We start from the raw sequence: 27524 nt of genomic DNA on the forward strand, positions 1-27524 counted from the left end.
GTGTGCCTCTCATTTTATGAAATTCTAGCAACAATAGTGACATTTACGTGAACATCTTGGAATTTGCATTTCTTTGTGCTCTGCCCAGAATCTCTTTTAAAACAATCATTTACAGGAAGCGCTATTCTACTTCCTTTATTGAATTGTATATTTAATGCTGTCAGAGCAGTAATGAGGACCTATTCAAGCAGTGGGATTAGTCAGCCAACTCAGCTCTACATGTACATCGTCACTTCATGTTAGAAATGTGTTTGTGTATTTTTTATAAATACTTCAATAAAACAAGGGTTGATTTTGCATGGCCAGTGAATAATTGTGCCCAGGGGATGAGTTTCACAGATAAATTAAAGTCCTGGATATCTGAGCTGCATATCCCACCATCTCTGTCAGAGTCACTCTTCGTAGTTTGAAACATAGAAACTGAAACCTGTAAAACGACCGAGGTCAGTCTCCTTCTCCTATATTCCATGCCAATGTTGCAACAGCGAAGGAGTTGTTGCCTAATCCTTAGCAACCAATCCTAAACAGTTAGCTACAACATGAAGTAAGAAAAACACCTTGTGTTAGGAGCTCATAGCCAAATTCCTCTGTACTTTCAAAGCTATCTTCACCACTCATTATGACTCATGGACAATATCCCAGAATGATTTGCTGAAAGAAGTGTGTTTGCATGAAGCAATACTATACCTGGGCAGACTGTTTCATGGATTGGCCATTTGCTAACTGAAAACAGCAATCACTACATTCCTAAATCAGCCCTTTCACATTACGTGCCTCATCTCCTGACTCCCCAAATCCTGTCCACAAGGCACGAGTCAGGAGTGTGATGGAATACTCCCTACTTGCCCTGGATGGGTGCTGCTCCAAAACACTCAGTGCACTTGACACCATCCAGGACAAAGCAGTCCACTTGATTGGCACCACACCCACAAATCCCACCGACGCTCAGTAGCAGCAGTGTGTACTACCTCCTAGATGCACTGCAGAAATTCATCAAAGATCCTCAGTCAGCACCTTCCAAACCCATGACCACTTCCATCTCAAAGGACAAGGGTAGCAGGTACATGGGAATACCACTCCCTGCAAGTTCCCCTCCAAACCACTCACCACTCTGACTTGGAAATATACTATCATTCCTTCACAGTCGTTGTGTCAAAATTGTGGAATTCCCTCCCTTTTGGCATTGTGGGTCAACCCACAGCAAGTGGACTACAGCGATTCAAGAAGGCAACTCACCCTCACCTTCTCAAGGGGCAACTAGGGATGGGCTTCCAATGCTGACCAGTCAGAGACTCCCAAGTCCCATAAATGAATCAAAGAAACCCTCAGCCTCTGACGCTCCAGGGGGAGAAAAAGTCACAACCTATCCACCTCACCTTATAATTCAAACCTTCCTGTCTTGGTAGCATCCTTATACAGCTTTTTTGCACCTTTTCCAGTTTAATAACATCCTTCCTATAGCAGGGCATTCAGAATTGCACGCAGTACTCTAAATGTGGCATTCAGCCGTAACATGACATCCCAACTCCTGTACTCAATGCTTTGACCAATGAGGAAATGCATGCTAAATGACTTCTTTACCACCAGTTCACCTGTGACATCACTTTCAAGGAATTGCATACCTTAATCCCAATGCTCTCAAAAGCACCATCATTAAGTGTGTAACTCCTGCCCTGGTTTGTCTTACCAAAATGCAACACCTCACATTTATCTGAATTAAACTTCATTTGCCATTCCAGGCCCACTGGTCCAGTTGGTCAAGATCCCATTGTACTCTTAGATAACCTTCTTCACTCAGCGCTACATCACCAATTTTGGTGTCATCCACAAACTTCCACCCATGCCTCCTATTTTCTCAGCCGAATCATTTATATAAATAATGAACAACAGTGGACCAATCCTTGCAGCACACTGCTGGTCACATGCCTTCAGTCTGAGCAACAACCCTCTACCACCAGCCTCTGTCTCTTACTGTTTGGTATCCAACTGGCTAGCTCACCCTGGATCCCATGTGATCTAATCTTCCAAAACATTGTACAATGCAGAACCTTCACAAAGGCTCATGTAAAGTTCACATAAACATCATCTACCACTCTGCCTTCATCTATTTTCTTGGTCATCTCTTCAAAAAATACAATCAAGTTTGTGAGACACTATTTCCAATGCACAAAGCCGTGTTGACTATCCCTAACCAGTCCTTGTCTTTCCAAATGTGTGTAGATCCTGCCTCTCAGAATCGCTTCCAACAACTTATCATCTTCTGATGTCTGGTTTGCTAGTCTGTGCAACTTCTTAAAGCTGCAACTTTTTATTGAATTTAGTTATCACCCTCTGCCATGATGGAATTCAAACTCATGCCCCCTAGAGCATTAGCTTGTACCTCTGGATGTAGAGCCCATTGACAATACCACTAGGCATTGCCTCCCAAAATCTGGGGCTACTTCCTTAACAGAACTGTGGATGTCCCTATATCCCACAGGCTACAGCAGTTCAACAGGCAGTTCATCACATCTTCTCAAGGGACAGTTAGGGACAGGCAATAGATGCAGGCCAGCCAGCGATGCCCGAATTGCATGAATGGATTAAAAACATCCAATAGTAAAAAGTGAATATTGCTGTGAAGTTTATTTCATTAATCATCATTGGGTCTCTGCAGAGAGGCCGTGTACTCTGTTACTCTGTTGTAGCTGGTGGCCGTGGGAAGGTTAGTTTGGATTGGACAACTTGCATCATTGTGCGTGATGTCCCTGAAAAGTCCATCTCAGTCATTTCCTTCAGCCACTCCTCTTCCACTGGCCTCATCTTGCGTGGTGAGAATCTGTTGCTGTGGCTAGGTACCTAAAGGGACTCTTTTCTCCTATTTAGCTCTCGGGACCAATTGAGATCATTCAGACCGTGAAGGTCACAATGGACTACAGAGGTGGAAAGAACGAGCTATCATGTAAACAGGGCGACTGTCTGGACATTATTCGCATCACTGACAATCCTGAAGGCAAATGGCTAGCCAGGACATTGGATGGCTCCTGTAAGTACAGTGATACTGAAGCAACTTTCACTTAGATAACAAACCTCAGAGAAGTGAACTGAGTTGCAGGCAAGTGTGATCAAAGTGATAAGCTTCAAGAGGGACCAGAAGGAGGGAAGTGAGGTTAGAGGGATGGACAAATGTGGGCAGAGAAACCTAGCATTGTACTTCACCAACAGTGCCACCAACAGTAGAGCAATTAAAAAGGATGGATACTCAAAAAGCTGGAATTCAAGGCACAGAGATAACGTGGTGCAAGAGACCACATCGAGAGTTAGGGAGGCTCAAGCTCCATAAGGGGATTCAAAGTCAAGGACAAGCATTTTAAAATCAACATGTAGCTTGAGCTGGGGTCAGTGTAAGTCAATGAGTCGAACAGAGGGTGATGAGTGAACTGGATTTGGTGGGGGTCAAGACATGGACAACTGAGTTTTTTGGACAAGCTTAATCTTTCTGAGGGTGTGAGATGGGAGGCTAACCAGAAAGACAGTGCACCGTCAGTGCCCCCTGCTGTTAGTTATGGGTCCTACAGATATTTTTCAATTAACGAGAAAGTACATGCACTCTGTATCTATCATACTGTCTTGTGCTGTTTATGGATCTCAGCATGTCTGAAACCAAAGCAATTAATTTTAGAGATTGATTCACTAATTTAATGTTGAAGATCTTTTCCAGATATTAAAGATCTGAAGGGCTGTGTGGGAAAGTAACGTTGAGGTAGGGGAATAGCCATGATCCAGTTGAATGCTGGAGCAGGTTTGAGGGGCTGAATGGCCTACAAATGCTCTTATTTCTATGTTCCTACACAATACAGCAACCGATGTGCAGACAAGAAACTCCTAGGAACAACAATATGATAATGTCCAGATCAGTCATATTTGTGATTCCCCTCCTGACTGTTCACCCCACCCTTACTCCCCACAGCGTTTACCTTTCTCCGGGGATCCCATGATGAATGTTGATGAATTTAGTAATAGAGGGGGCTTGGCCTCTGTTTGAGTGTCAGGGCTTCAGGATGGTATTCTGTCCCAGGATGGGGTAAGTGTGGTAATGAAGCTGGGAGACCCAGCCACAAGGGCTCTGCTGCCAACGACATTTCCTCCAGGTTCCTGGGGATTATGTTAACAAGGTGCTACCTACTTTAGTGGTGTGCATTAGGCCTTCTCACTGCCCTCAGGTCCATTCAGCTTCTTCAAGTAAGGAGATGCCAGTCTAATCGATCCATGGTCTCCTGGTAATGACAACTTCTACAGTTGGAAATCATGAAAATCTGCTTTTCAAGGAAAGACCAGCAGGAGCGTGCACTGCACATCTGATCATTCGGCATCTGTGCCATTTGCTCTTGCTTCTAGGTCCGATTGACATAGATTTGATTCCCATTTGAGTGCATGGATCTAAGCTGATATTCCAGTCAGTCCTGAGGTTGTTTTAGATGTCCAGCAACTAGGATGCTAGGTTTAGAGCACTCTCACCCCTTGAGCTGGAACTACAAGCACAATTTGTATTTATACACTGCCATTAAATAATAAAGTGTCACAGTATGACTCTTCTTTTGACTAGGAGAGTTACACCAGACTCAAAGCATTAACTCCACCTCTCTCCACACTTCCTGCCAGACCTGCTGAGTCTGACTAGCATTCTCTGTATTTATTTCAGATCTCCAGCATGTCCAGGGTATTGTTTTTCTTTTAAAGGGATGATAAGATGGGTGGTCAAAATGTTTTAAGGACCAACATAAAGCAATGAAACCTTTGATTTCTTTTTTTTAAATTTGAAAGGGATCAAAAGATGTGAGGACAAAGCATAAACAGGGTACTGTGTTGGATGACCAGCTGTGATCGTGTTGAATGGTAGAGAAGGCTCAAAAGGCTAAATAGCCTTTCGTCTTCTGAGTATCTATATTTCTATGACCTTGCAGTGAGTTGAAAACATGCATAAGAATTTTAAAATCAAGGTATTTTAATCTGGGAGTCAGTGTAAATGATTGAGCACAGATATGATGGATGAGCATGACTTGGTGCATGATCAGATCTGAGTTATTGATGACCTGAAGTTTATGAAGAAGGGTAGAATGTGGGAGATCAGACAGGAGTGCATTGGACTAGTCAAGTCTAGTGGCTTCGAAGGCAGGTATGATAGGTTCAACGTCAGATGATCTGAGATAGTATGTGCAATGTTTTTATGGATAGAGGTATCGATGATTTTAGTGATATGCAAAGATAGAGGGAGTGAAGGTTTGAGGAGGAGAGTGATGACAACAGATTTGAGGAGAGTGTAACAGTAAGATCAGTGAGAAAACCATTAATAATATTAGTTAACAAGAGAGCCAGGTTGAATCCTGCTCAAGAGACTTAAGTGCATATTCCAGAGTAACACCTGTCCCAATATCAAGGAAGTGCCTCATAGTCAGACAAGTCATCTTTCAGATGAGAAATTAAGTCAAACCCAAATATCAAAACATTGATTGCTCCCTCAGATAAATTCTGAGACAATATTTTGAAAATGGACAAAATGACCAATGCAGATTATCTGGATATTATCACATTGCTGTTTAGGAGAGGATGCTATGTATATGATGACTGACAGTTGATTGACAAATGTAGTTTAAATTTATACCAGATAGGTTAACATTTATCAAGGAAAGTTGAAATTGGCACAGCGTGTGCACATGTTCTTTTAGTCTGCAACAAACAGGGGCCTGTGTTTTGCATTTATGTCACGTCTAGTATATACAAGTGAGCCACACTGTGTACCCTGGTCTATTTCAACTTTACAGACTGGGCAATGACCATTCTCTGGTTCATTCCTCTGGACAATGTCTTGACCAATCAGAGTCAACAAGCTGGCTTAAATTTAAACAAAGCTTAATTTACAATTAATTGATATTCATCAAACTAGTGTGTTCTCTGTTGCAATATATAATTGGACTATCATGTAGGAATATCCCTGCACTATTTAGTGCCTTCTTTGTGGCATCTGGAACTCATCATCATTGAAGAATGAAATCTCTGCTACACTATTCTGATTAATTGGTGCTGCAACACACTGGATCTTTACAGCCCTACAATTCCTGTGAAACATTTACCTTTTTGTTTCCTTTTTTTCAGACGGGTACATTAAGGTAACATGTGTGGATATCAACTATGATGAAATAAGGAAGAAAACGGCGACCAGGCCCACCATGAAGCAACCAGTCGAAGACCAGGAACTCTATGATGATGTTGCACCAAATGATGACATGTAAGGAACAAAAATCCCTCCAAGCAGGGGTTAGATTTTCCGTGTTTGTGCATTCAAGTTTGCAGAAAAATAGAAACACCCATTCTGAAGAAGGGTCACTGGACTCGAAACATTAACTCTGCTTTCTCTCTACAGGTCCTGCCAGTCCTGCAGAGTTTCTCCAGCAATTTCTATTTTTTGTTGTGGCTTGATAGTACCTTGTATAGTTTGAGAAAGACCTCCCTATTTTTATACTTCATTCCCTTTGAAATAAAGACCGAAGCCTGTGGTAACCCACTAGTTACTTCTTGCCATCCATCCAGAAAGAAAACATTTATCTCAGCTCTCTGTCTTCTGTCCATTAGCCAGTCACCTATCCAAGCTGATAAATTACCCCTAATCCTACACAATCCAACCTTGTGAATTAACCTTTTGTGGGTCACCTTATCAAATGCCTCCCAAGATCCAGATAAATTTATATCTACAGGGTCCCCATTATCCACTTTACTTGTTTCATCTTTGAAGAACTCTAGCAAATGAGTCAAACATGATTTGCCATTCATAAAACCACACTGACTCTGATGAATAGTGTTTTGACTTTCCAAATATCCTGATATTGCTTCCTTGATAATTGATTCTAAAATGTTCCCAACAACAGATGTTATATTGCCTCCATCCCATTTTGAATGAGGTCATTATATTAGCAATTTTCCAGCTCACTGGAAGTCTTGCCATGTCCAGGGAATTTTGTAGTATGGTAACCAATGGATCCACTATCTCCACTGCCAGTTCCTTTAATACCCCAGGATGTACACCTTCAGGGCAAGGGACTTGTCTACCCTCAATCCTAATAGTTTGCTGAATACCTTTTCCTGTCAATGTTGATATTTCTAAGTTCTACCCTTTCTATTGCTCTCCATCATGAAAACTGAGACAAAGAACTGATTCAGCATCTCTGCCATCTCAGTGTTCCCCACTAATAACTCTCTGCTTTTATCTTCCATTAGCAACTCTTTTTCCTTTTACATACATATAGAAGCTTTTGCTATCCTTTTTGATATTTTGTGTCAGTTTAATTTTGTAATTTACCTTTGGTTTTTAAAATTAATTTATTAGTATCCCTTTGTTTATGTTTGAAAGTTTCCCAATTTTCCAGCCTGCCATTGGCCCTTGCAATATGGTATACTTTAGTTTTTGACCTTATATTGTCCTTGACCTCCTTGATTAGCCATGGATCATTTTTACCCCCCTTATCATCTTTCTTCCTTACTGGGGCATATTTTAATTGTGAGGAATTGAGTAGCTCCTTAAACATCTGCTCATCCACTGTCTTACCATTTAGCCTTCCTGCCCAATCTACTCAGGCTAATCTGTCCTCATGGAGAAAGTGAGGACTGCAGATGCTGGAGATCAAAGCTGAAAAATGTGTTGCTGGAAAAATGCAGCAGGTCAGGCAGCATCAAAGGAGCAGAAGAATTCACATTTCAGGCATAAAAGGTAGGGAGGAGGGACTTGGGGAGGGGCGTTGGGAATGCGATAGGTGGATGGAGGTTAAAGTGAGGGTGATAGGCTGGAGAGGGGGTGTGGGCGGAGAGGTTGGGAAGAAGATTGCAGGTCAATCTTCCCAACCTCTCCGCCCCCAACCCCTCTATGGCCTATCATCTTCACCTTAACCTCCTTTCACCTATCGCATTCCCAATGCCCTTCCCCCAAGTCCCTCCTCCCTACCTTTTATCTTAGCCTGCTTGGCACACCCTCCTCATTCCTGAAGAAGAGCTTATTCCCGAAACGTGAATTATCCTGCTCCTTTGATGCTGCCTGACTTGCTGCGCTTTTCCAGCAACACATTTTTCAGCTCTAATCTGTCCTCATGCCTATATAATTTCCTTTGTTTAATTCAAGAACACTACTATGGGACTCCACTTTCTCACCCCCAAACTGAATTTTGAATTCAATCATACTATGGTCATTATTCCCTCAAGGATCCTTAACTATGATGTCATCAATTAATCTCTCCTCATTATACAATACCAAATCCAGAGGACCCTGCTCTCTGGTTGGTTCCACAATGTACTGCTCCAAGGAACAATCTCTAAAACATTCAATGAACTCTGCCTCCAGGCTACCCTTACCAATTTGATTCTTCCAATCTATGTGCATGTTAAAATCACCCATGATTATTGTCGTACCTTTCTCGCAAGCCTGTAATATTTCCTGGTTTATACTGTGCCCCACTGCAGAACTATTGTTTGGGGACCTATAGATTACTCCTACCAAGTATATCTTCCCTTTGCTAGTTCACATTTCTACCCCAGACTGAATCCACATCTTGATCTCCCGTGCTTATGTCATTTCTTATTACTGCATTCTTCCTTCACCAGTAAAGCCACACCACCTCCTTTTCCTTTCAGTCTATCTTTCCAAATGCTGAGTACCCCTAGATATTCAATTCCCAGACCTGGTCTCCTTGTAACCATGTCTCAGTAATCACTACCAAATTGTAACCTTTTGTTTCTATTTGCACCATTATCTCATTAATTTTTTTTCAAATGTTTCATGCATTTAGATACAAAGCTCGTAAATTTGTTCCAGTAGTAAACTGCCCTACTCTTTTATAGTCCCTTGGTACATAAAGACATTCTGTTCTGTCCCTCTCCTTTATTGTCTGGTAACCATCCACCACATCGCTAACCTGCTCTGCTACCTTATCCTTTAATCTGGGTTTTCTGGTGATTCACTAGCACTCTGGTCCCAGCACAGTTCCATCAGAACAGGTCTCTTCTTACCCAGTACTGATGCCAATGTCCCATGAATTCAAAACCATTTCTCCCACACAAAACTATAAGCCATGCATTTATCTGCTTAATCTTATTGACCCTGTGCCAATTAGCTCGTGGCTCAGTTAATAACCCAGAGATTATTATCTTTTTGATTCTGCTTTTTAATTTAGCTCCTGGCTGTTCATATCCCCTCAGCAGAACCTCGGCCTGGTTTTATCAATGTCATTGGTACCTATGTGGACTATGACCACTGGGTCTTTTTCCCTCCCACTCCGGGTTCCTCTGCAGCCCAGATGAGAGATCCTGAACCCGAGCACCAGGCAAGCAACACCTTTAGGACTCTCGATGCTGGTCACAGAGAAAAGTGTCTATGCTTCTAACTGTACTATCCCCAATTACAACACCATTTCTTTTCTGGTCCCCCAAGTTGAATGGCTCCCTGTACACAGTGCTGCTGTCAGTTGGCTCATCCTCCCTGCAGTCCCCATTCCCGACCACTCAAGAAGGAAAACTCTTGAACCTGTTGGACAAGGACAGAGGCTGAGGCTCCTGCAACTCCAATTCCTGGATCCTTCTACCTGCTTCACTCACAGCCACACCCTCCAGTCCCTGACCATTGGCTGAATTCCAGTTCGTTAGTCTAAGAGATATGATTACTGGATTAGTGGTGCTGGAAGAGCACAGCAGTTCAGGCAGCATCCAACGAGCAGCGAAATCGACGTTTCGGGCAAAAGCCCTTCATTCCTGATGAAGGGCTTTTGCCCGAAACGTCGATTTCGCTGCTCGTTGGATGCTGCCTGAACTGCTGTGCTCTTCCAGCACCACTAATCCAGTATTTGGTTTTCAGCATCTGCAGTCATTGTTTTTACCTAAGAGATATGATTGTCTACTGAAACACAGCGTCTAAATAACTCTCCCCGTCCCTGATATGTCGCTGCAACCGAAGCTCAGACTCAAGCTCATCGACTCTGAGCCAGAGTTCCTCGAGCAACCAACATTTAACACAGACATGGACTCTGGGAACCACAATGGGGTCCACCAATTCCAATATCGTGCAGCATATCACACATCACCTGAAGCGCCATTCTTATTTTATTTAATAGTATTGAATTTGTTTTAGAAGTTATTTAACTGTTTTTATATACTGCTTATTATCCCAATCTGAATGCAACTTCTAACCAATAATTTAGCAAAGGTTCAATTGAACACCGACTCAATTTTAACACAGATTCAAATTTAGCAGATTCCCTATAAGTCGATCAAATCACAGCCTTCCTGTGATGTCACTTTTCAGTTCACCTTCAGTCGAAACACTCAGAATCCGAAACTCTTACCTTCCCAGGCTGCCCTCCAGCTCACTCCTGCCCATCTCTGCTCCTACCAAAGGACAGAACATAGAACATAGAACATAGAACATAGAACAATACAGCACAGAACAGGCCCTTCGGCCCACGATGTTGTGCCGAACTTCTATCCTAGATTAAGCACCCATCCATGTACCTATCCAAATGCCGCTTAAAGGTCGCCAATGAATCTGACTCTACCACTCCCTCGGGCAGCGCATTCCATGCCCCCACCACTCTCTGGGTAAAGAACCCACCCCTGACATCTCCCCTATACCTTCCACCCTTCACCTTAAATTTATGTCCCCTTGTAACACTCTGTTGTACCCGGGGAAAAAGTTTCTGACTGTCTACTCTATCTATTCCTCTGATCATCTTATAAACCTCGATCAAGTCACCCCTCATCCTTCGCCGTTCCAACGAGAAAAGGCCGAGAACTCTCAACCTATCCTCGTACGACCTACTCTCCATTCCAGGCAACATCCTGGTAAATCTTCTCTGCACCCTCTCCAAAGCTTCCACATCTTTCCTAAAGTGAAGCGACCAGAACTGCACACAGTACTCCAAATGTGGCCTAACCAAAGTCCTGTACAGCTGCAACATCACCTCACGACTCTTGAATTCAATCCCTCTGCTAATGAACGATAATACTCCATAGGCCTTCTTACAAACTCTATCCACCTGAGTGGCAACCTTCAAAGATCTATGTACATAGACCCCAAGATCCCTCTGTTCCTCCACCTGACTAAGAACCCTACCATTAACCCTGTATTCCGCATTCTTATTTGTTCTTCCAAAATGGACAACCTCACACTTGGCAGGGTTGAACTCCATCTGCCACTCCTCAGCCCAGCTCTGCATCCTATCTAAGTCCCTCTGCAGCCGACAACAGCCCTCCTCACTGTCCACAACTCCACCTATCTTTGTATCATCTGCAAATTTACTGACCCACCCTTCGACTCCCTCCTCTAAGTCATTAATAAAAATTACAAACAGCAGAGGACCCAGAACTGATCCCTGCGGAACTCCACTTGTAACTGGACTCCATGCTGAATATTTACCATCTACCACCACTCTCTGACTTCTACCGGTTAGCCAGTTTTCTATCCAATTGGCCAAATTTCCCTCTATCCCATGCCTCCTGACTTTCCGCATAACCCTACCATGGGGAACCTTATCAAATGCCTTACTAAAATCCATGTACACTACATCCACTGCTCTACCCTCATCCACATGCTTGGTCACCTCCTCGAAGAATTCAATAAGACTTGTAAGGCAAGACCTACCCTTCACAAATCCGTGCTGGCTGTCCCTAATCAAGCAGTGTCTTTCCAGATACTCGTAAATCCTATCCCTCAGTACCCTTTCCATTACTTTGCCTGCCACAGAAGTAAGACTAACTGGCCTGTAATTCCCGGGGTTATCCCTATTCCCTTTTTTGAACAGGGGCACAACATTCACTACTCTCCAGTCCCCTGGTACCACCCCAGTTGCCAGTGAAGACGAGAAGATCATTGCCAACGGTACTGCAATTTCCTCTCTTGCTTCCCACATAATCCTAGGATATATCCCGTCAGGCCCGGGGGACTTGTCTATCCTCAAGTTGTTCAAAATGTCCAACACATCTTCCTTCCTAACAGGTATCTCTTCTAGCTTATCAGTCCGTTTCACACTCTCCTCTTCAACAATACGGTCCCTCTCGTTCGTAAATACTGAAGAGAAGTACTTGTTCAAGACCTCTCCTATCTCTTCCGACTCAATACACTGTCTCCCACCACTGTCCTTGATCAGACCTACCCTCGTTCTCGTCATTCTCAGGTTTCTCACATATGCATAGAATGCCTTGGGGTTATCCTTGATCCTATCCGCCAGGGATTTTTCATGCCCTCTCTTAGCTCTCCTAATCCCTTTCTTCAGGTCCCTTCTGGCTATCCTGTATCCCTCCACTGCTCTGTCTGAACCTTGTTTCCTCAACCTTATGTAAGCCTCCTTCTTCCTCTTTACTAGACATTCAACCTCCCTCGTCAACCAAGGCTCCCTCACACGACCATTTCTTCCCTGCCTGATCGGTACATACATATCAAGGACACGTCGTATCTGCTCCTTGAAAAAGTCCCACATTTCCACCACATCCTTCCCTAACAGCCTATGCTCCCAACGTATGCTCCTCAAATCCTGTCTTACAGCATCGTAATTTCCCTTCCCCCAATTGTAAAATCTACCTTGTTGTGCGCACCTATCTCTCTCCATAATCAAGGTGAAAGTCACAGAATTGTGGTCGCCATCACCAAAATGTTCACCCACCAACAAGCCCACCACTTGTCCCGGTTCGTTACCGAGTACCAAATCCAATATGGCCTCCCCTCTGGTTGGACAATCTACATACTGCGTTAGAAAAGCTTCCTGGACACACTGCACAAACACCGCCCCATCCAATCTACTTGATCTAAAGAGCTTCCAATCAATATTTGGGAAGTTGAAGTCGCCCATGACTACGACCCTGTGGCTTCTGCACCTTTCCAAAATCTGTTTCCCAATCTGTTTCTCCACATCTCAGAACCTCACAATTCCCTGCATTATATTCCATCTACCAACTCTTTGCCTACTCACATAACCTGTCTTGGTTCCTCTGCAGACTCTGTGTATCCTGTGGGCGCTCATGTTTTTGTGCATCTTGCCCCAGCTGCCTTGGAGCTGAATCAGCTGGGTGTTGTGGCTGGACATACAGCAGGAAGGTGCTACAATCTTTCATTCAAACGTAGGAGATAGAGAGTGGTAGAGTCATAGAGCAGTACAGCATGGAAACAGACCCTTCAGTCCAACTCGTCCATGCCAACCAGATATCCTAAATTAATCTAGTCCCATCTGCCAGCGTTTGGTCCATATACCATCTAAACTCTTTCTATTCATATACCCATCCAGATGCCTTTTAAATGCTGTAATTGTACCAGCCTCCATTACTTCCTCTGTGTGAAAAGGTTGCTCCTTAGGTCTCTTTTATATCTTTCCCCTTTTACCCTAAACCTATGCCCTCCAGTTCTGGACACACCCACCCCAAGGAAGAGACTTTTGCCTATTTATCCTATCCATGCCCCTCATGATTTTATAAACCTCTATAACGTCACCCCTCAGCCTCCGATGCTCCAGGGAAAACAGCCCCAGCCTGTTCAGCCTCTCCCTATAGCTCAAACCATCCAACCCTGGCAACATCCTCGTAAATCTTTTATGAATCTAGGAGCAGGAGTAGACCCCTCAAGTCTGCTCTGCCATTTGTATGATATGGGTTTCACTTTCAAAGCTAATGTTTGTTGCCCATCCTTAATTGACCCTTGAATTGAATTTAAATTCCACCTGTTGTTGTGGGATTTGAAATAAGTTGTGGGATTTGAAATAAGAAAAAGAAAGTGAGGAGAAACTCAACAGGTCTGGCAGCATCTGCAAAGACAGAAACAGTGTTAACATTTTGGGTCCATGACCTGAACAGGGTTGGAAAATGGTGGACGGAAAATTGCTGGAAAAGGGGAGGAGGAGCAAATTGGACAGATTGTGAGGTCATCCAGAGCAAGACAAAGGGCGTGATATGGAGAGAAGGAGATGTGAAATAGGAGTAAATGTTAACTATATAAAAGCGAAAATGCGTCCACTCTGTGGAAAGTCAACAAGACACAGCTGGTGGGTTGGTGGGGAATGGGGGGGAAGGGCTTTGTATTCAAGATGGGGGATGGAGGTCATGTTCTGAAGTTATTTGATTCAATATTGAGTCTGACAGACTGTAAAGTGTCTGAGGGAAAAATGAGACGCTGTCCCTCAAGGAGATGTTGCACTTCATTGGAATATTGCAGCAAGCCCAGGGCAGGAAGGTTCACGTGAGAGTAAGGTGGTTGGTTGGAATGATGGGTAACTGGAAGGGTGGGCTCAGACAGAGTGGAAGGGTGTCCACAGAGAAAGAGTTGTGGGTGGGGCCAGAGTAGGACTGGAACAAGGAATGTTCATGTACCCCACAAAGAGACGGACATAATCTGCATACCATGCAGGTACCCACGGCCATCCCTTGGATCTGAAGAAAATGGGAGGAGTTAAAGGCAAAGTTGTTCAAAGTGAGGACAAGTTCAGTCAGGCAGAGGAGGGTGGTAGTGAATGGGAACGGTTCAGGAGTCTTAACAAGGAAGAAACAGAGAGCCCATAGACCATCCTGACGAGGAATGAAAGGGATATTTATGACTCTGAATCATTAGCCTGCTCTGAATTGCTAGTCCAGTGGCATTGTCACTGTACCAATATCACCCTTGGCTGGCATGCCAGTTACTATTCCCAAAAATGACTATGGGCACAGAAAGACTCCCCAAACCTTGCCTCTGCCAATATGTTGAGACTAAAGACTATTAGGAGAGGCATTAAGCCAGCACACAAATCATCAGTGTTAAAGAGAAGGCTTTAATACAATCTTCAGCCAGAAGTGCAGAGTGGGTGATCCTTCTTGACATCCTCCAGTGGTCCCCAACATTACAGATATCAGAATCCAACCAAATTGGCTTACTCCATGCCACACTAAGAAATGTTCAGAGGCACTGGATACTGCAAAGCCTACAACACTGTCTGACAGCATTCCAACAGTGTAACTGAAGACTTGTACTCCAGAACTCACTGCTCCCCATGCCAAGCTGTTCCAGTACAGTTGCAACACTGGCATCTACCCGACAATGTGGAAAATTGTCCAGTTATGTCCTGTATACAAAAAAGGACAAATCCAACCTTGACAATCCCCGCCCCATCAGTCTACTCTCGATCCTCAGTAACGTGATGGAAGGGGTCAGTAACAGAGCTATCAAGCATCACCTACTCAGCAATAACCTGCTCAGTGATGCCCAGTTTGGGTTCCCCCAGGGTCACTCAGCTCCTGACCTCAATACAGCCTTGGCTCAAACATGAACAAAAGAGCTGAATTCCAGACGGGAGGGGAGAGGGACAGCCCTTGATATCAAGGCCGCATTTGACCAAGTGCAGCATCAAGGAGCCTGAACAAAACAGGAATCAATGGGCATTGGGGGCAAATTCTCCAATGGTTGGAGTCATACTTAGAAAGATGGATGAGGTTGTTGGTCACTCATCTCAGCTCCAGGATATCTCTGCAGAGTTCCTCAGGGTAGTGTCCTAGATCCAACCATCTTCAGCTGCTTCATTAGTGACCTTCCTTCCATCATAAGATCAGAAGTGAGGATGTTCACCGATGATTGCACAATGTTTATCATCATTCGTGACTCCTCAGATACTGCAGCACTTCAAAGGAGATTTGCTAGAATGATACCAGAGATGAGGGATTTTGGACACAAGAAAAGATTAGAGCGATTTGGAGCAGAGAAGATTTAGAACTGACCATATTGAGGTGTTCAAATAATTTGGCTGGGTAAAGAAGGATATTCTGTTTCCACTGGTTGGTATTCTGCAACTAGTAGTCACAATTTCACAATTTTCAGCAAGAGAACTGGAAATAGGATGAGGACAAATGTCTTTATTCAGAGAATTGCTAGGATTAAGTTGTTAAGTTGTTATGATTTCAACAAAGAGCTGAATATTACAATAGAAAGTGAAAATTTAGGGGGCTACAGAGTTAGGGCTGGAGAATGGGTCAAGCTGGGTAGGTCTTTCAGGAGTTGTACAAACACAAAGGGTAGAATGACCTCCTTCTCTACTGTAAAATTCGATTATTCTTTGTCCAAATCCAGCATGACCTGCAGAACATTCAGGATTGAACTGACAAGTGGCAAGAAACATTCATACCACAGAAACACCACACAGTGACCATCTCCAACCTGAGCAAATCTAATCATCTCCCCCTGATATTCAACAGCATTACCACTGCTCAATCTCATATTTCAACATCATGGTGGTTACCATTGACCAGAACCTAAACTGGATTAGTGGTGCTGGAAGAGCACAGCAGTTCAGGCAGCATCCAACGAGCAGCGAAATCGACGTTTCGGGCAAAAGCCCTTCATCAGGTATTCCTGATGAAGGGCTTTTGCCCGAAACGTCGATTTCGCTGCTCGTTGGATGCTGCCTGAACTGCTGTGCTCTTCCAGCACCACTAACCCAGTATTTGGTTTTCAGCATCTGCAGTCATTGTTTTTACCCAGAACCTAAACTGGTCTGGCCATATTATATAGTGGATTAGTGGTGCTGGAAGAGCACAGCAGTTCAGGCAGCATCCAATGAGCAGCGAAATCAACGTTTCGGGCAAAAGCCCTTCCCGAAACGTCGATTTCGCTGCTCGTTGGATGCTGTCTGAACTGCTGTGCTCTTCCAGCACCACTAATCCAGTATTTGGTTTTCAGCATCTGCAGACATTGTTTTTACCTTATAAATATAGTGACTATGAAGGCAAACAGTAGGTGGGGCTTCTGTGGTGAGTAACTCATTGGCTGACTCCCCGAAGCCTGTCCACCATCTACAAGGCATAAGTCAGGAGTGTGATAGAAGACACCCCACTTGCGTGGAGGGGGACAGCTCCAATAACACTCAAGAAGCTCAGCACCATCCAGGACAAAGCAACCCACTTGACCAACACCACATCCACTGCCTGTAACTGACACATAGTGGCAGCAGTGTGCACTATCTACAAGATGCAGTGCACAACTAAGGCTCCTTCAAACCCCAATTTTAGCTCCTCAAGAGTAATTAGGGATGGATAATAAATATTAGCCTAGCCAGCTGACATCCCATGAATGAACTGAGAAAGTATCAAATTCAACAGGGAACTTAAGACAAATATCTTTTCACAGAGCGTGATTATGATGTTGATTCTGTGATCCTGTAAGTGCGATGTGGTGATGTTGCAGCAATGTCATTGGGGACCGTGGTGATGTTGCAGCAATGTCATTGGGGACCAAAAAAGTCACCCAGTGATTTTAGGTTAATACCTGAGGATTTGGGTTCACATACAATAATGACAAATCATGAAATTAGCAATCAATAAAACTCTGAAATTAAATGCTAGTGTTGTAGTCACCATGTAATCGTGTCCTCAAACAAAGGATATCTGTCATTCTTACCCAGTCTGTCCTACATGTGACTCCAGACCCTCAAAAATGTGGTTAATTCCCACTGGACTACAGACAATTTTGGATTTGGTGATGTGGAATGAAGCCGACTTGATCAGGGAGTTTAAGGTGAAGGAAGCCCGAGGGGGCAGTGACCAGAATATGATCGAATTCACCCTGTAGTTTGGGAGGGAGAAGCTGGAATCAGATGTGATGGTGTTAGGATTGAGTAACGGTCACTACAAAGATATGAGGGAGGAGCTGGCTGGAGTTGATTGGAAGCGGAGTCTGGCAGGGAAGATGGTGGAACAGCAACGGCTGGGGTTTCTGGGAGTAGTTTGGGAGGCTCAGTAGAAATTCATCCCAAGGAAGAAGAAACATACTAAGGGGAGGATGAGGCACCCAGGGCTGACAAGGGAAGTCAGGGACAGCATAAAAACAAAAGAGAAAAACATATGATGTGGTGAAGATTCGTGGGAAGCTGGAGGATTGGAAAGCCTTTGAAAGCCAGCAGAGGACAGCTTAAAAACAATGAGGAAGGAGAAGATGAGATATAGGAGTGAGCTAGCTAGTAATATCAAAGAAGATTGCAAGAGGTTTTATTTTAGATATTTAAAAGGAAAGAGAGAAGCAAGAATGGATGTTGGACCAGTGAAAAATGAGGCTGGAGTGGTATATAATGGGGAACAAAGAAATGGCAGAGGAGCTGAAGAGGTACTTAGTGTCAGTTTTCCCTGTGGAAGACACCAGCAGCACACCAGAACTTAAAGAGTGTCAGGGCAGAGGGGAGTGTAGTGGCCATCACTCAGGAGAAGGTGCTGGGGAAGCTGAAAGGTCTGAAGGTGGATAAATCACCCCGACCAGATGGACTACACCCCAGAGGGTGGCACGGTGGCTCAGTGATTAGCACTGCTGCCTCACAGCACCAGGGTCCCAGGTTCAATTCCAGCCTCGGGTGACTGTCTGTGTGGAGTTTGCACGTTCTCCCCGTGTATGTGTGGGTTTCCTCCAGGTGCTCTGGTTTCCTCCCACAATCCAAAGATGTGCAGGTCAGGTGAATTGGCAATGCTAACCATAGTGTTAGGTGCATTAGTCAGAGGGAAATGGGTCTGGGTGGTTTACTCTTCGGAGGGTCGGTGTGGACTGGTTGGGCCAAAGGGCCTGTTTCCACACTGTATGGAATCTGATCTACACTCCAGAGTTCTGAAGGAAATAACTGAAAGGATTGTGGAGGCATTGGGGGGTAATCTTTCAGGAATCACTGGAGTCAGGGAGGGTTCCAGAGGACTGGAAGGTGGTTAATGTAACAGCCCTGTTTAATAAGGGAGGGAAGCTGAAGACAGGAAACTATAGTCCAATTAGTCTGACCTTAGGTATTGGTAAGAGTTTTGAGGCCATTATATAGGATGAGATTGCAGTGTACTTGGAACTGCATGGTAAAATAGAGCTGAGTCAGCACAGTTTCATCATGACTGACAAATCTATCAGAAATCTTTAAGGTGGTAACAAGTAAGTTAGACAAAGGCGAACTAGTGGACTTGATGTTTTTGGATTTCCAGGATGCCTTTGACAAGATGCTACACAGGAGGCTACTAAATAAAATAAGAGCCCATTGGTGATGGGGGCAAAGTACTGGCATGGATAGAGGACTGGCTGACTGGCAGAAGGAACAGAATTGGAATAAAGGGGTGTTTTTCAGAATGGCAGCCAGTGACTAGTGGAGTTCTGTAGGGGTCAGTGTTGAGATCACAACTATTTACGTTATGCATTAATGATCTGGACAAAGGAACTGAGGGCATTGTTGCTAAGTTTGCAGATGACACAAAGATAGGTGGAGGGACAGATAGTGTTGAGGGAGCAGACAGGCTGGGAAAGTGGGCAAAGAAATGGCAGATGGAATACAATATGGGAGAGTGTGAGGTGATGCACTTTGGGTGGAAGAATAAAGGTGTAGACTATTCTCTAAATGGGGAAGGTTTCAGAAATCTGAAGCACAAAGGGACTTACTTGGAAGCCCTATATCAGGATTCTCTTTGGGTTAACATGCAGATTCAGTTAGCAGTTAGGAAAGCATCCATTTAGCATGTTAGCATCCATTTCAAGAGGGTTAGAATACAAGAGCAGAGATGTACTGCTGAGGCTGTATCAGTCTCATGGTCAGATCATGTTTAGAATATTGCGAGCAGTTTTGGGCCCCATTTATAAGGGGGGATGTGCTAGAATTGGAGGGGGGCTGGGGTTAAGGGCTTGTCATGTGAGGAGCATTTGAACACTCTGGATAGATTTTGAAGGATAAAGAGGGATATGATTGAAACTTAAAGAATGCTGAGAGGCCTAGCTAGAGCAGACGTAGAGAACAGTGGGAGAGACTAAGACCCAAGGACACAGTCTCAGAATGAAAGGCCGACTCTTTAGAACTGAGATGAGCCAGAGGTTGATTATACAATACTATTTAACTCTGTGGAACCTATTGCCACAGAGGGCTGTGGAGGCCAAGTCATTGAGAGCATTTAAGACCAAGATGGAGGGATTCTTGATTAGGAAGGAGATCAAAGGTTACAGGGAGAAGGCAGGACAATGAGGTTAAGAACCATATCAGACTCAATGGGCCATATGGCCTAACTCTGCTCCTTTATGGTCTTATTACTCTCAAAATGGCCTTTGTAAGCCATTTAGTTCAAGAGGAAATTACGAATGGTCAATTGAAACTGGCCTAACCAGCAATGTGCACATCCCATGAACAGAAAGCATTTTGTTTTAAATCCTTGTAGTGGTCAAAATAAACAGATTAAACTATTTAAGGCCAAGGTCATACTCGCTCCCCTTCTCCTATGATTGCTTCTCAAGTGGTGCCCCTCAGATTTCTATAACTGATTACTTTTCTCTCTAACTGACTGAGATGCCTATGATCCCTTGTACATCGTGGTTAGTTACCTATCGTTACCTAGGTAGCCTGCATTGGTTCAAGAAAGCACCTCACTGGCACCTTCTCAAGACCAATGAGGGGCAACCAATAAACGCTGGCCCAGTCAGTGACAGAAAGATTAACTGAAAGGGAGGCAAGGTAGGAGAAGACCCAGGTGGAAACTAAACAGCAGCAGGAACCAGTTGTTAATGACCAGATTGTGTGCCAAAGCCTCTGTGTAATTTTAAATAAGATGGCAGCAGTCTGTATGGGACAGAGAGCATGCACTGCACTCTGACGAAACAAGGGTCTACTCGGTTTTGTCACTTCCTGGCTTCAGACGCTCTTAAATCAGAATGAATTGGTTCTGAATGTGTGGTGCTGGAAGAGCACAGCAGTTCAGGCAGCATCCGAGGAGCAGTAAAATCGACGTTTCGGGCAAAAGCCCTTCTGCAGTCATTGTTTTTACCTGGTTCTGTATGTATCCAAGCCTGAACCAGGACCAGTCAGCTGGATTGTCTGCAGTGTTCCAAAACGTGCATTGGCCTAAAGGTGATAAGGGCAGCACGCACCTCGATAGTACTGTATAATCAACCTGTTCAGAGAAGTTATTATATATGTCTGGGTCACTTAGGATTTGGACCCAGGTGTCCTGACGCAGAGGCAGGACACTACCACTGTACCACAAGAGCCTCTTAAATGCAGCCTTTTTAAAAAAAATTCAGACTTCTATCAAGTTCACACTAATCCAACCTGCCTGAAGGTTCAACCATACTTCATCAGCACAAAAAGGAATGTGTAAGATGCCATTTTCATCTAAAGTCTTTGTTTCAAGCTACTTGCTGAGTGTGATCCTCTTTTCCATTGTTTTCTAGAGGGAATGGGAGTGGCAGTACTGGCGGCAGTGGTGAGTATCCAATAAACAGTCACTCACTATTCTTCTCTTGTATTGTATACTTAGATGTGCCAATATCTTTCACATCTCTTTGAGCTCTTCTCACATTTTGTAAAGCCAAAATTCTTTAACCCTAAACTCTGTCTCCTACCTCCTAACCCATTTCTAAAATATTGAATAATTATTGCCTACCATAATTATAGAGTCATAGAGATATACAGCATGGAAACAGACCCTTCGGTCCAACCCGTCCATGCCGACCAGATATCCCAACCCAAACTAGTCCCACCTGCCAGCACCTGGCCCATATCCCTCCAAACCCTTTCTATTCATATACCCGAATAACCATTGTGTGCTAATGGAGGAATTTCCTAATCAGTAATCTTTGTTTTGCAAAAATACAATCAATCCACTCCCAAGACTTGCAAAGTGCACCTTTGCAGCAAAGGAGAGATAACTAGGTGAATCTTCAATCACAGTTATTTCATTGTCGATTTACAGCTACAGGTCACCTCTTGCATTGTGTAGAGTGAAGGGACTGGCTCAGAATGTGGGAATCATTAAAAGTGGGAAAGGACAATGAACCCAAAGTTGCCCACCCCTGTTTAATAGGACAATGTTGACTTGTTTCCCCTGGCTGGAGTGTCTGGTTCATGGAGCCATTGCCTCAGAATAAGACAGTGGAATGAGTTGAGGAGTAATTTCTCTTTAAAGGGTTGCAAAATGTAAGAATTATCCATCGCCGAAGGTTACTGATGCTCAGTTGTTGAGTATTTTCAAGATTCAGATCCATAAATCCATGAACATTAAACAAAATCCAAGAAATTGGGGATAGGGTGAGAGATTCGAGTTGATATTGAGCGTTAAACATTTTATCAAATAGTGGGGCAGGCCTGAGGGCTGATTGGCTCATCCCTGCTACTTGTTCTTGAATTTTTAACTCTGTGCCTCACTGTTTCCCTCATTGTTTTGCTTTCTAGAACCCCTTTGACCTGTCTCCTGAACAAACATACACTCCCCATTTCAGGGTTCACTGACTTCCCAGCTCATTTATCCTTTGGATGAATAGGTTCCTTTGGAACATTTTCCCTCGTGCCTGTCCCATTTACAGCATGCGATCTGTGGGATTTGCTTTTTCCTGATGAATTCTTTTAATACTCTGCAGTATATCAAACTTCTTCCCAAAATATTTTTCAAACTATGAACCTGACAGTTTTGTATCTTCCTGTCCATCTCAGGGCTCTTTCCTCCTCCTCCTCCTTGCACTGATGATATCTATGATGATGTTGATGGTATACCTGAAGACATTAAACCTCGGTAAGAACCATATGATTCTTTGTAGACCTTAAGTGTAGTTAACCTAAAGGTGCTCTGAGCTTGGGTCGGGCACACAGACAGCAGCTTAGCTTGTGAATGGATTCACCACTTGCCCAGTGAAAGGAGCAAAAGGAGCAGGCACTTGGAGTGAGAAGACAGGCAGATGCATCATTCACATTGTCTGTAGGTTGAAGCTGCAGAGAGGTAGACTGCGGAGTTTCTATGGGGAGATGGTTGGATTGGCTGGGCCGTTGATTTCTGATGGGTTACTCTGTCACTTTAAACTTCCCGCTGGTGTCTGCAGGCTGGTGTCTGAAAGCTGGTGTGCAGGCTGGTGTCTGCAGGCTGGTGTCTGCAGGCTGGGTTGCAGGCTGGTGTCTGCAGGCTGGTGTGTAGGATGGTGTCTGCAGGTTGATGTGCAGGCTGGTGTCTGCAGGCTGGTGTCTGCAGGCTGGTGTGCAGGCTGGTGTCTGCAGGCTGGTGTCTGCAGGCTAGTGTGCAGGCTGGACTCTGCTGGCTGGTGTCTGCAGGCTGGTGTCTGCAGACTGGGGTGCAGGCTGGTGTGTGCAGCTGGTGTCTGCAGGCTGGTGTCTGCAGGCTGGGGTGCAGGCTGGTGTGTGCAGGCTGGTGTCTCGTGGCTGGTATCTACAGGCTCATGTCTGCAGGCTGGTGTCTGCAGGCTGGTGTGCAGGCTGGGGTGCAGGCTGGGGTGCAGGCTGGTGTCTGCAGGCTGGTGTCTGCAGGCTGGTGTGCAGGCTGGTATACAGGCTGGGGTGCAGGCTGGTGTCTGCAGGCTGTTGTCACCTGGCTGGTGTCTGCAGGCCGGTGTCTGCAGGCCAGTGTGCAGGCTGGTGTCTGCAGGCTGTTGTCTCCTGGCTGGTGTCTGCAGGCTGGTGTCTGCAGGCTGGTGTCTGCAGGCTGGTGTGCAGGCTGGTGTCTGCAGGCTGGTGACTGCAGGCTGGTGTCTGCAAGCTGGTGTCTGCAGGCTGGTGTGCAGGCTGGTGTCTGCAGGCTGGTGTCTGCAGGCCGGTGTCTGCCGGCTGGTGTGCAGGCTGCTGTCTGCAGGCTGTTGTCTCCTAGCTGGTGTCTGCAGGCCGGTGTCTCCTGGCTGGTGTCTGCAGGCTGGTGTCTGCAGGCTGGTGTCTGCAGGCTGGTGTCAGCAGGCTGGTGTGCAGGCTGCTGTCTGCAGGCTGTTGTCTCCTGGCTGGTGTCTGCAGGCTGTTGTCTCCTGGCTGGTGTCAGCAGGCTGGTGTGCAGGATGGTGTCTGCAGGCTGGTGTCTGCAGGCTGGTGTGCAGGCTAGTGTGCAGGTTGGTGTCTGCAGGCTGATGTGCAGGCTGGTATCTGCAGGCTGGTGTCTGCAGGCTGGTGTCTGCAGGCCGGTGTCTGCAGGCTGGTGTGCAGGCTGGCGTCTGCAGGCTGGTGTGCAGGCTGGTGTCTGCAGGCTGGTGTCTGTAGGCCGGTGTCTGCAGGCTGGTGTGCTGGCTGGTGTCTGCAGGCTGATGTCTGCAGGCTGGTGTCTGCAGGCTGATGTCTGCAGGCTTGCGTCTGCAGGCTGGTGTCTGCAGGCTGGTGTCTGCAGGCTGTTGTCTGCAAGCTGGTGTGTAGGCTGGTGTCTGCAGGCTGGTGTCTGCAGGCTGGTGTGCAGGCTGGTGTCTGCAGGCTGGTGTGCAGGCTGGTGTCTGCAGGCTGGTGTCTGCAGGCTGGTGTGCAGGCTGGTGTCTGCAGGCTGGTGTCTGCAGGCTGGTGTTTGCAGGCTGGTGTCTGCAGGCTGGTGTGCTGGCTGGTGTCTGCAGGCTGGTGTCTGCAGGCTGGTGTGCAGGCTGGTGTCTGCAGGCTGGTGTGCAGGCTGGTGTTTGCAGGCTGGTGTGCAGGCTGATGTCTGTAGGCTGGTGTCTGCAGGCTGGTGTTTGCAGGCTGGTGTCTGCAGGCTGGTGTGCTGGCTGGTGTCTGCAGGCTGGTGTCTGCAGGCTGGTGTGCAGGCTGGTGTCTGCAGGCTGGTGTGCAGGCTGGTGTTTGCAGGCTGGTGTGCAGGCTGGTGTCTGCAGGCTGGTGTCTGCAGGCTGGTGTGCAGGCTGTTGTGCAGGCTGGTGTCTGCAGGCTGGTGTGCAGACTGGTGTCTGAAGGCTGGTGTCTGCAGGCTGGTGTCTGCAGGCTGGTGTGCAGGCTGGTGTCTGCAGGCTGGTGTCTGCAGGCTGGGGTGCAGGCTGCTGTCTGCAGGCTGTTGTCTCCTGGCTGGTGTTTGCAGGCTGGTGTCTGCAGGCTGGGGTGCAGGCTGCTGTCTGCAGGCTGTTGTCTGCAGGCTGTTGTGTCCTGGCTGGTGTCTGCAGGCTGGTGTGCAGGCTGGTGTCTGCAGGCTGGTGTGCAGGCTGGTGTCTGCAGGCTGGTGTCTAAAGGCTGGTGTCTGCAGGCTGGTGTCTGCAGGCTGGTGTGCAGGCTGGTGTCTGCAGGCTGGTGTCTGCAGGCTGGTGTGCAGGCTGGTGTCAGCAGACTGGTGTCTGCAGACTGGTGTGCAGGATGGCATCTGCAGGCTGGTGTGCAGGCTGGTGTCTGCAGGCTGGTGTGCTGGCTGGTGTCTGCAGGCTGGTGTCTGCAGGCTGGGGTGCAGGCTGCTGTCTGTAGGCTGTTGTCTCCTGGCTGGTGTTTGCAGGCTGGTGTCTGCAGGCTGGTGTCTGCAGGCTGGTGTGCAGGCTGGTGTCTGCAGGCTGGTGTCTGCAGGCTGCTGTCTGCAGGCTGTTGTCTCCTGGCTGGTGTTTGCAGGCTGTTGTCTGCAAGCTGGTGACTGCAGGCTGGTGTCTCCTGGCTGGTGTTTGCAGGCTGGTGTCTGCAGGCTGGTGTGCAGGCTGGTGTGCAGGCTGGTGTCTGCAGGCTGGTGTCTGCAGGCTGGTGTGCAGGCTGGCGTCTGCAGGATGGTGTGCTGGCTGGTGTCTGCAGGCTGGTGTCTGCAGACTGGGGTGCAGGCTGCTGTCTGCAGGCTGTTGTCTGCAGGCTGGTGTGCAGGCTGGTGACTGCAGGCTGTTGTCTCCTGGCTGGTGTTTGCAGGCTGGTGTCTGCAGGCTGGTGTGCAGGCTGGTGTCTGAAGGCTGGTGTCTGCAGGCTGGTGTCTGCAGGCTGGTGTGCTGGCAGGTGTCTGCAGGCTGGCGTCTGCAGGCTGGTGTGCATGCTGGTGTCTGCAGGCTGTTGTCTCCTGGCTGGTGTCTGCAGGCCGTGTCTGCAGGCCGGTGTGCAGGCTGGTGTCTGCGGGCTGGTGTCTGCAGGCTGGTATCTGCAGGCTGTTGTCTCCTGGCTGGTGTCTGCAGGCTGGTGTCTGCAGGCTGGTGTCAGCAGGCTGGTGTGCAGGCTGGTGTCTGCAGGCTGGTGTCTGCAGTCTGGTGTCAGCAGGCTGGTGTGCTGGCTGTTGTCTGCAGGCCGGTGTCTGCAGGCTGGTGTGCAGGCTGGTGTCTGCAGGCTGTTGTCTCCTGACTGGTGTCTGCAGGCTGGTGTCTGCAGGCTGGTGTGCAGGCTTTTGTCTGCAGGCTGGTGTCTGCAGGCTGGTGTGCAGGCTGGTGTCTGCAGGCTGGTGTCTGCAGGCTGGTGTGCAGGCTGTTGTCTGCAGGCTGGTGTCTGCAGGCTGGTGTGCAGGCTGGTGTCTGCAGGCAGGTGTCTGCATGCTGGTGTCTGCAGGCTGGTGTCTGCAGGCTGGTGTGCAGGCTGGTGTCTGCAGGCTGGTGTCTGCAGGCTGGTGTCTGCAGGCTGGTGCCTGCAGGCAGGTGTCTGCAGGCTGGTGTCTGCAGGCTGGTGTGCAGGCTGGTGTGCAGGCTGGTGTCTGCAGGCTGTTGTCTCCTGGCTGGTGTCTCTCGGCTGGTGTCTGCAGGCTGATGTGCAGGCTGGTGTCTGCAGGCTGGTGTCTGCAGGCTGGTGTGATGACTGGTGTCTTCAGGCTGGTGTGCAGGCTGGTGTCTGCAGGCTGGTGTGCTGGCTAGTGTCTGCAGGCTGGTGTCTGCAGGCTGGTGTGCAGGCTGCTGTCTGCAGGCTGTTGTCTCCTGGCTGGTGTCTGCAGGCCGGTGTCTGCAGGCTGTTGTCTCCTGGCTGGTGTCTGCAGGCTGGTGTCTCTCGGCTGGTGTCTGCAGGCTGATGGGCTGACTGCTGGGACCCATTGAAGAAGGCTGGCAAGAGTGAAATTCTTTCAGTGCACATGGTCCTTGTCCTGCTGTCACAGTGAGTCTGTGGCTTTCAAACAAAGTGCTTTTGGCAGCACTGTAACATACTGCAGCTCATTGTTAATCCAAATTCTCACATCATAAACTCACCATGTATTCACAAACCCATAGCTGAGATATGAGCAAATGAATATGCCATGCATGAACAACAAATTTGACAGGTGGAAATAATGGCAGGACAAATTGGTACAGCAGTTCTGATTGAAATTTCTATCTTCTTACTCTTATGTCTCATACTCAATTCTGCATGAGCACAAATATTATTGTGTGCATTACTACAATGGAAGTATTTGTATTTAGAATTAAACATGCAAATAAAATTATAACAGCTTGATTCAAGTCAGAATGTTGGATTTTATTTTACATACAAACAGCCAAAGATGCAATCCACTGGTGGTAGTCAAGAGTAAGTGGTTTTGGATGACCTACTGTTACAGAGGCTAGGACTTGTTAATGAGTAAATAATGCCCTGAATGCTTTGAAGCCCTGCATCACAGGATGCCTCCAAGACTGGCTCCTGGTCCTGGGGACTCCTGAAGAAGAAGAAGCTGGAGAAAGACGAAAAAGACAAAAAGGCAAGAGAAAAGGAGAGCAGTGAAGCTCGGGATGAAAACGGTGAACGGCAACTCCCGTAAGACACCAAACAGCAAGAGCACCACCGTACTAATAACCACACTCAGTACTAATGTGTTTGACAGTTTGTGCTAACTGCATGGAGGAATGTAATTCTATCACTGACCCATTTAGTGTGAGCACCAATATCCAGACTGACCCTCACCCAATCAAAAGCTCTATGTATTTAATC

At 46.5% G+C, this 27524-nt stretch overlaps 1 protein-coding gene across 3 annotated transcripts in view; it reads left to right on the forward strand.

Moving 5' to 3' along the window:
* LOC140494106 (FYN-binding protein 1-like) overlaps positions 1 to 27524 on the forward strand; it is a 190366-nt gene that overhangs the window by 129713 nt on the left and 33129 nt on the right. For 2 of the 3 annotated variants that reach the window (XM_072593080.1, XM_072593092.1), the window contains exons 8-12: positions 2866 to 3025; positions 6133 to 6265; positions 21185 to 21216; positions 22443 to 22521; positions 27204 to 27350. In XM_072593080.1, the coding sequence (XP_072449181.1) occupies positions 2866 to 3025; positions 6133 to 6265; positions 21185 to 21216; positions 22443 to 22521; positions 27204 to 27350 (551 nt within the window). The remainder of the gene's footprint in view (positions 1 to 2865; positions 3026 to 6132; positions 6266 to 21184; positions 21217 to 22442; positions 22522 to 27203; positions 27351 to 27524) is intronic. The other variant, XM_072593103.1, reaches the window with a different exon arrangement.

The sequence above is a fragment of the Chiloscyllium punctatum genome, chromosome 2 (genome assembly GCF_047496795.1).
Source record: "Chiloscyllium punctatum isolate Juve2018m chromosome 2, sChiPun1.3, whole genome shotgun sequence".
Taxonomy (NCBI): Eukaryota; Metazoa; Chordata; class Chondrichthyes; order Orectolobiformes; family Hemiscylliidae; genus Chiloscyllium; species Chiloscyllium punctatum.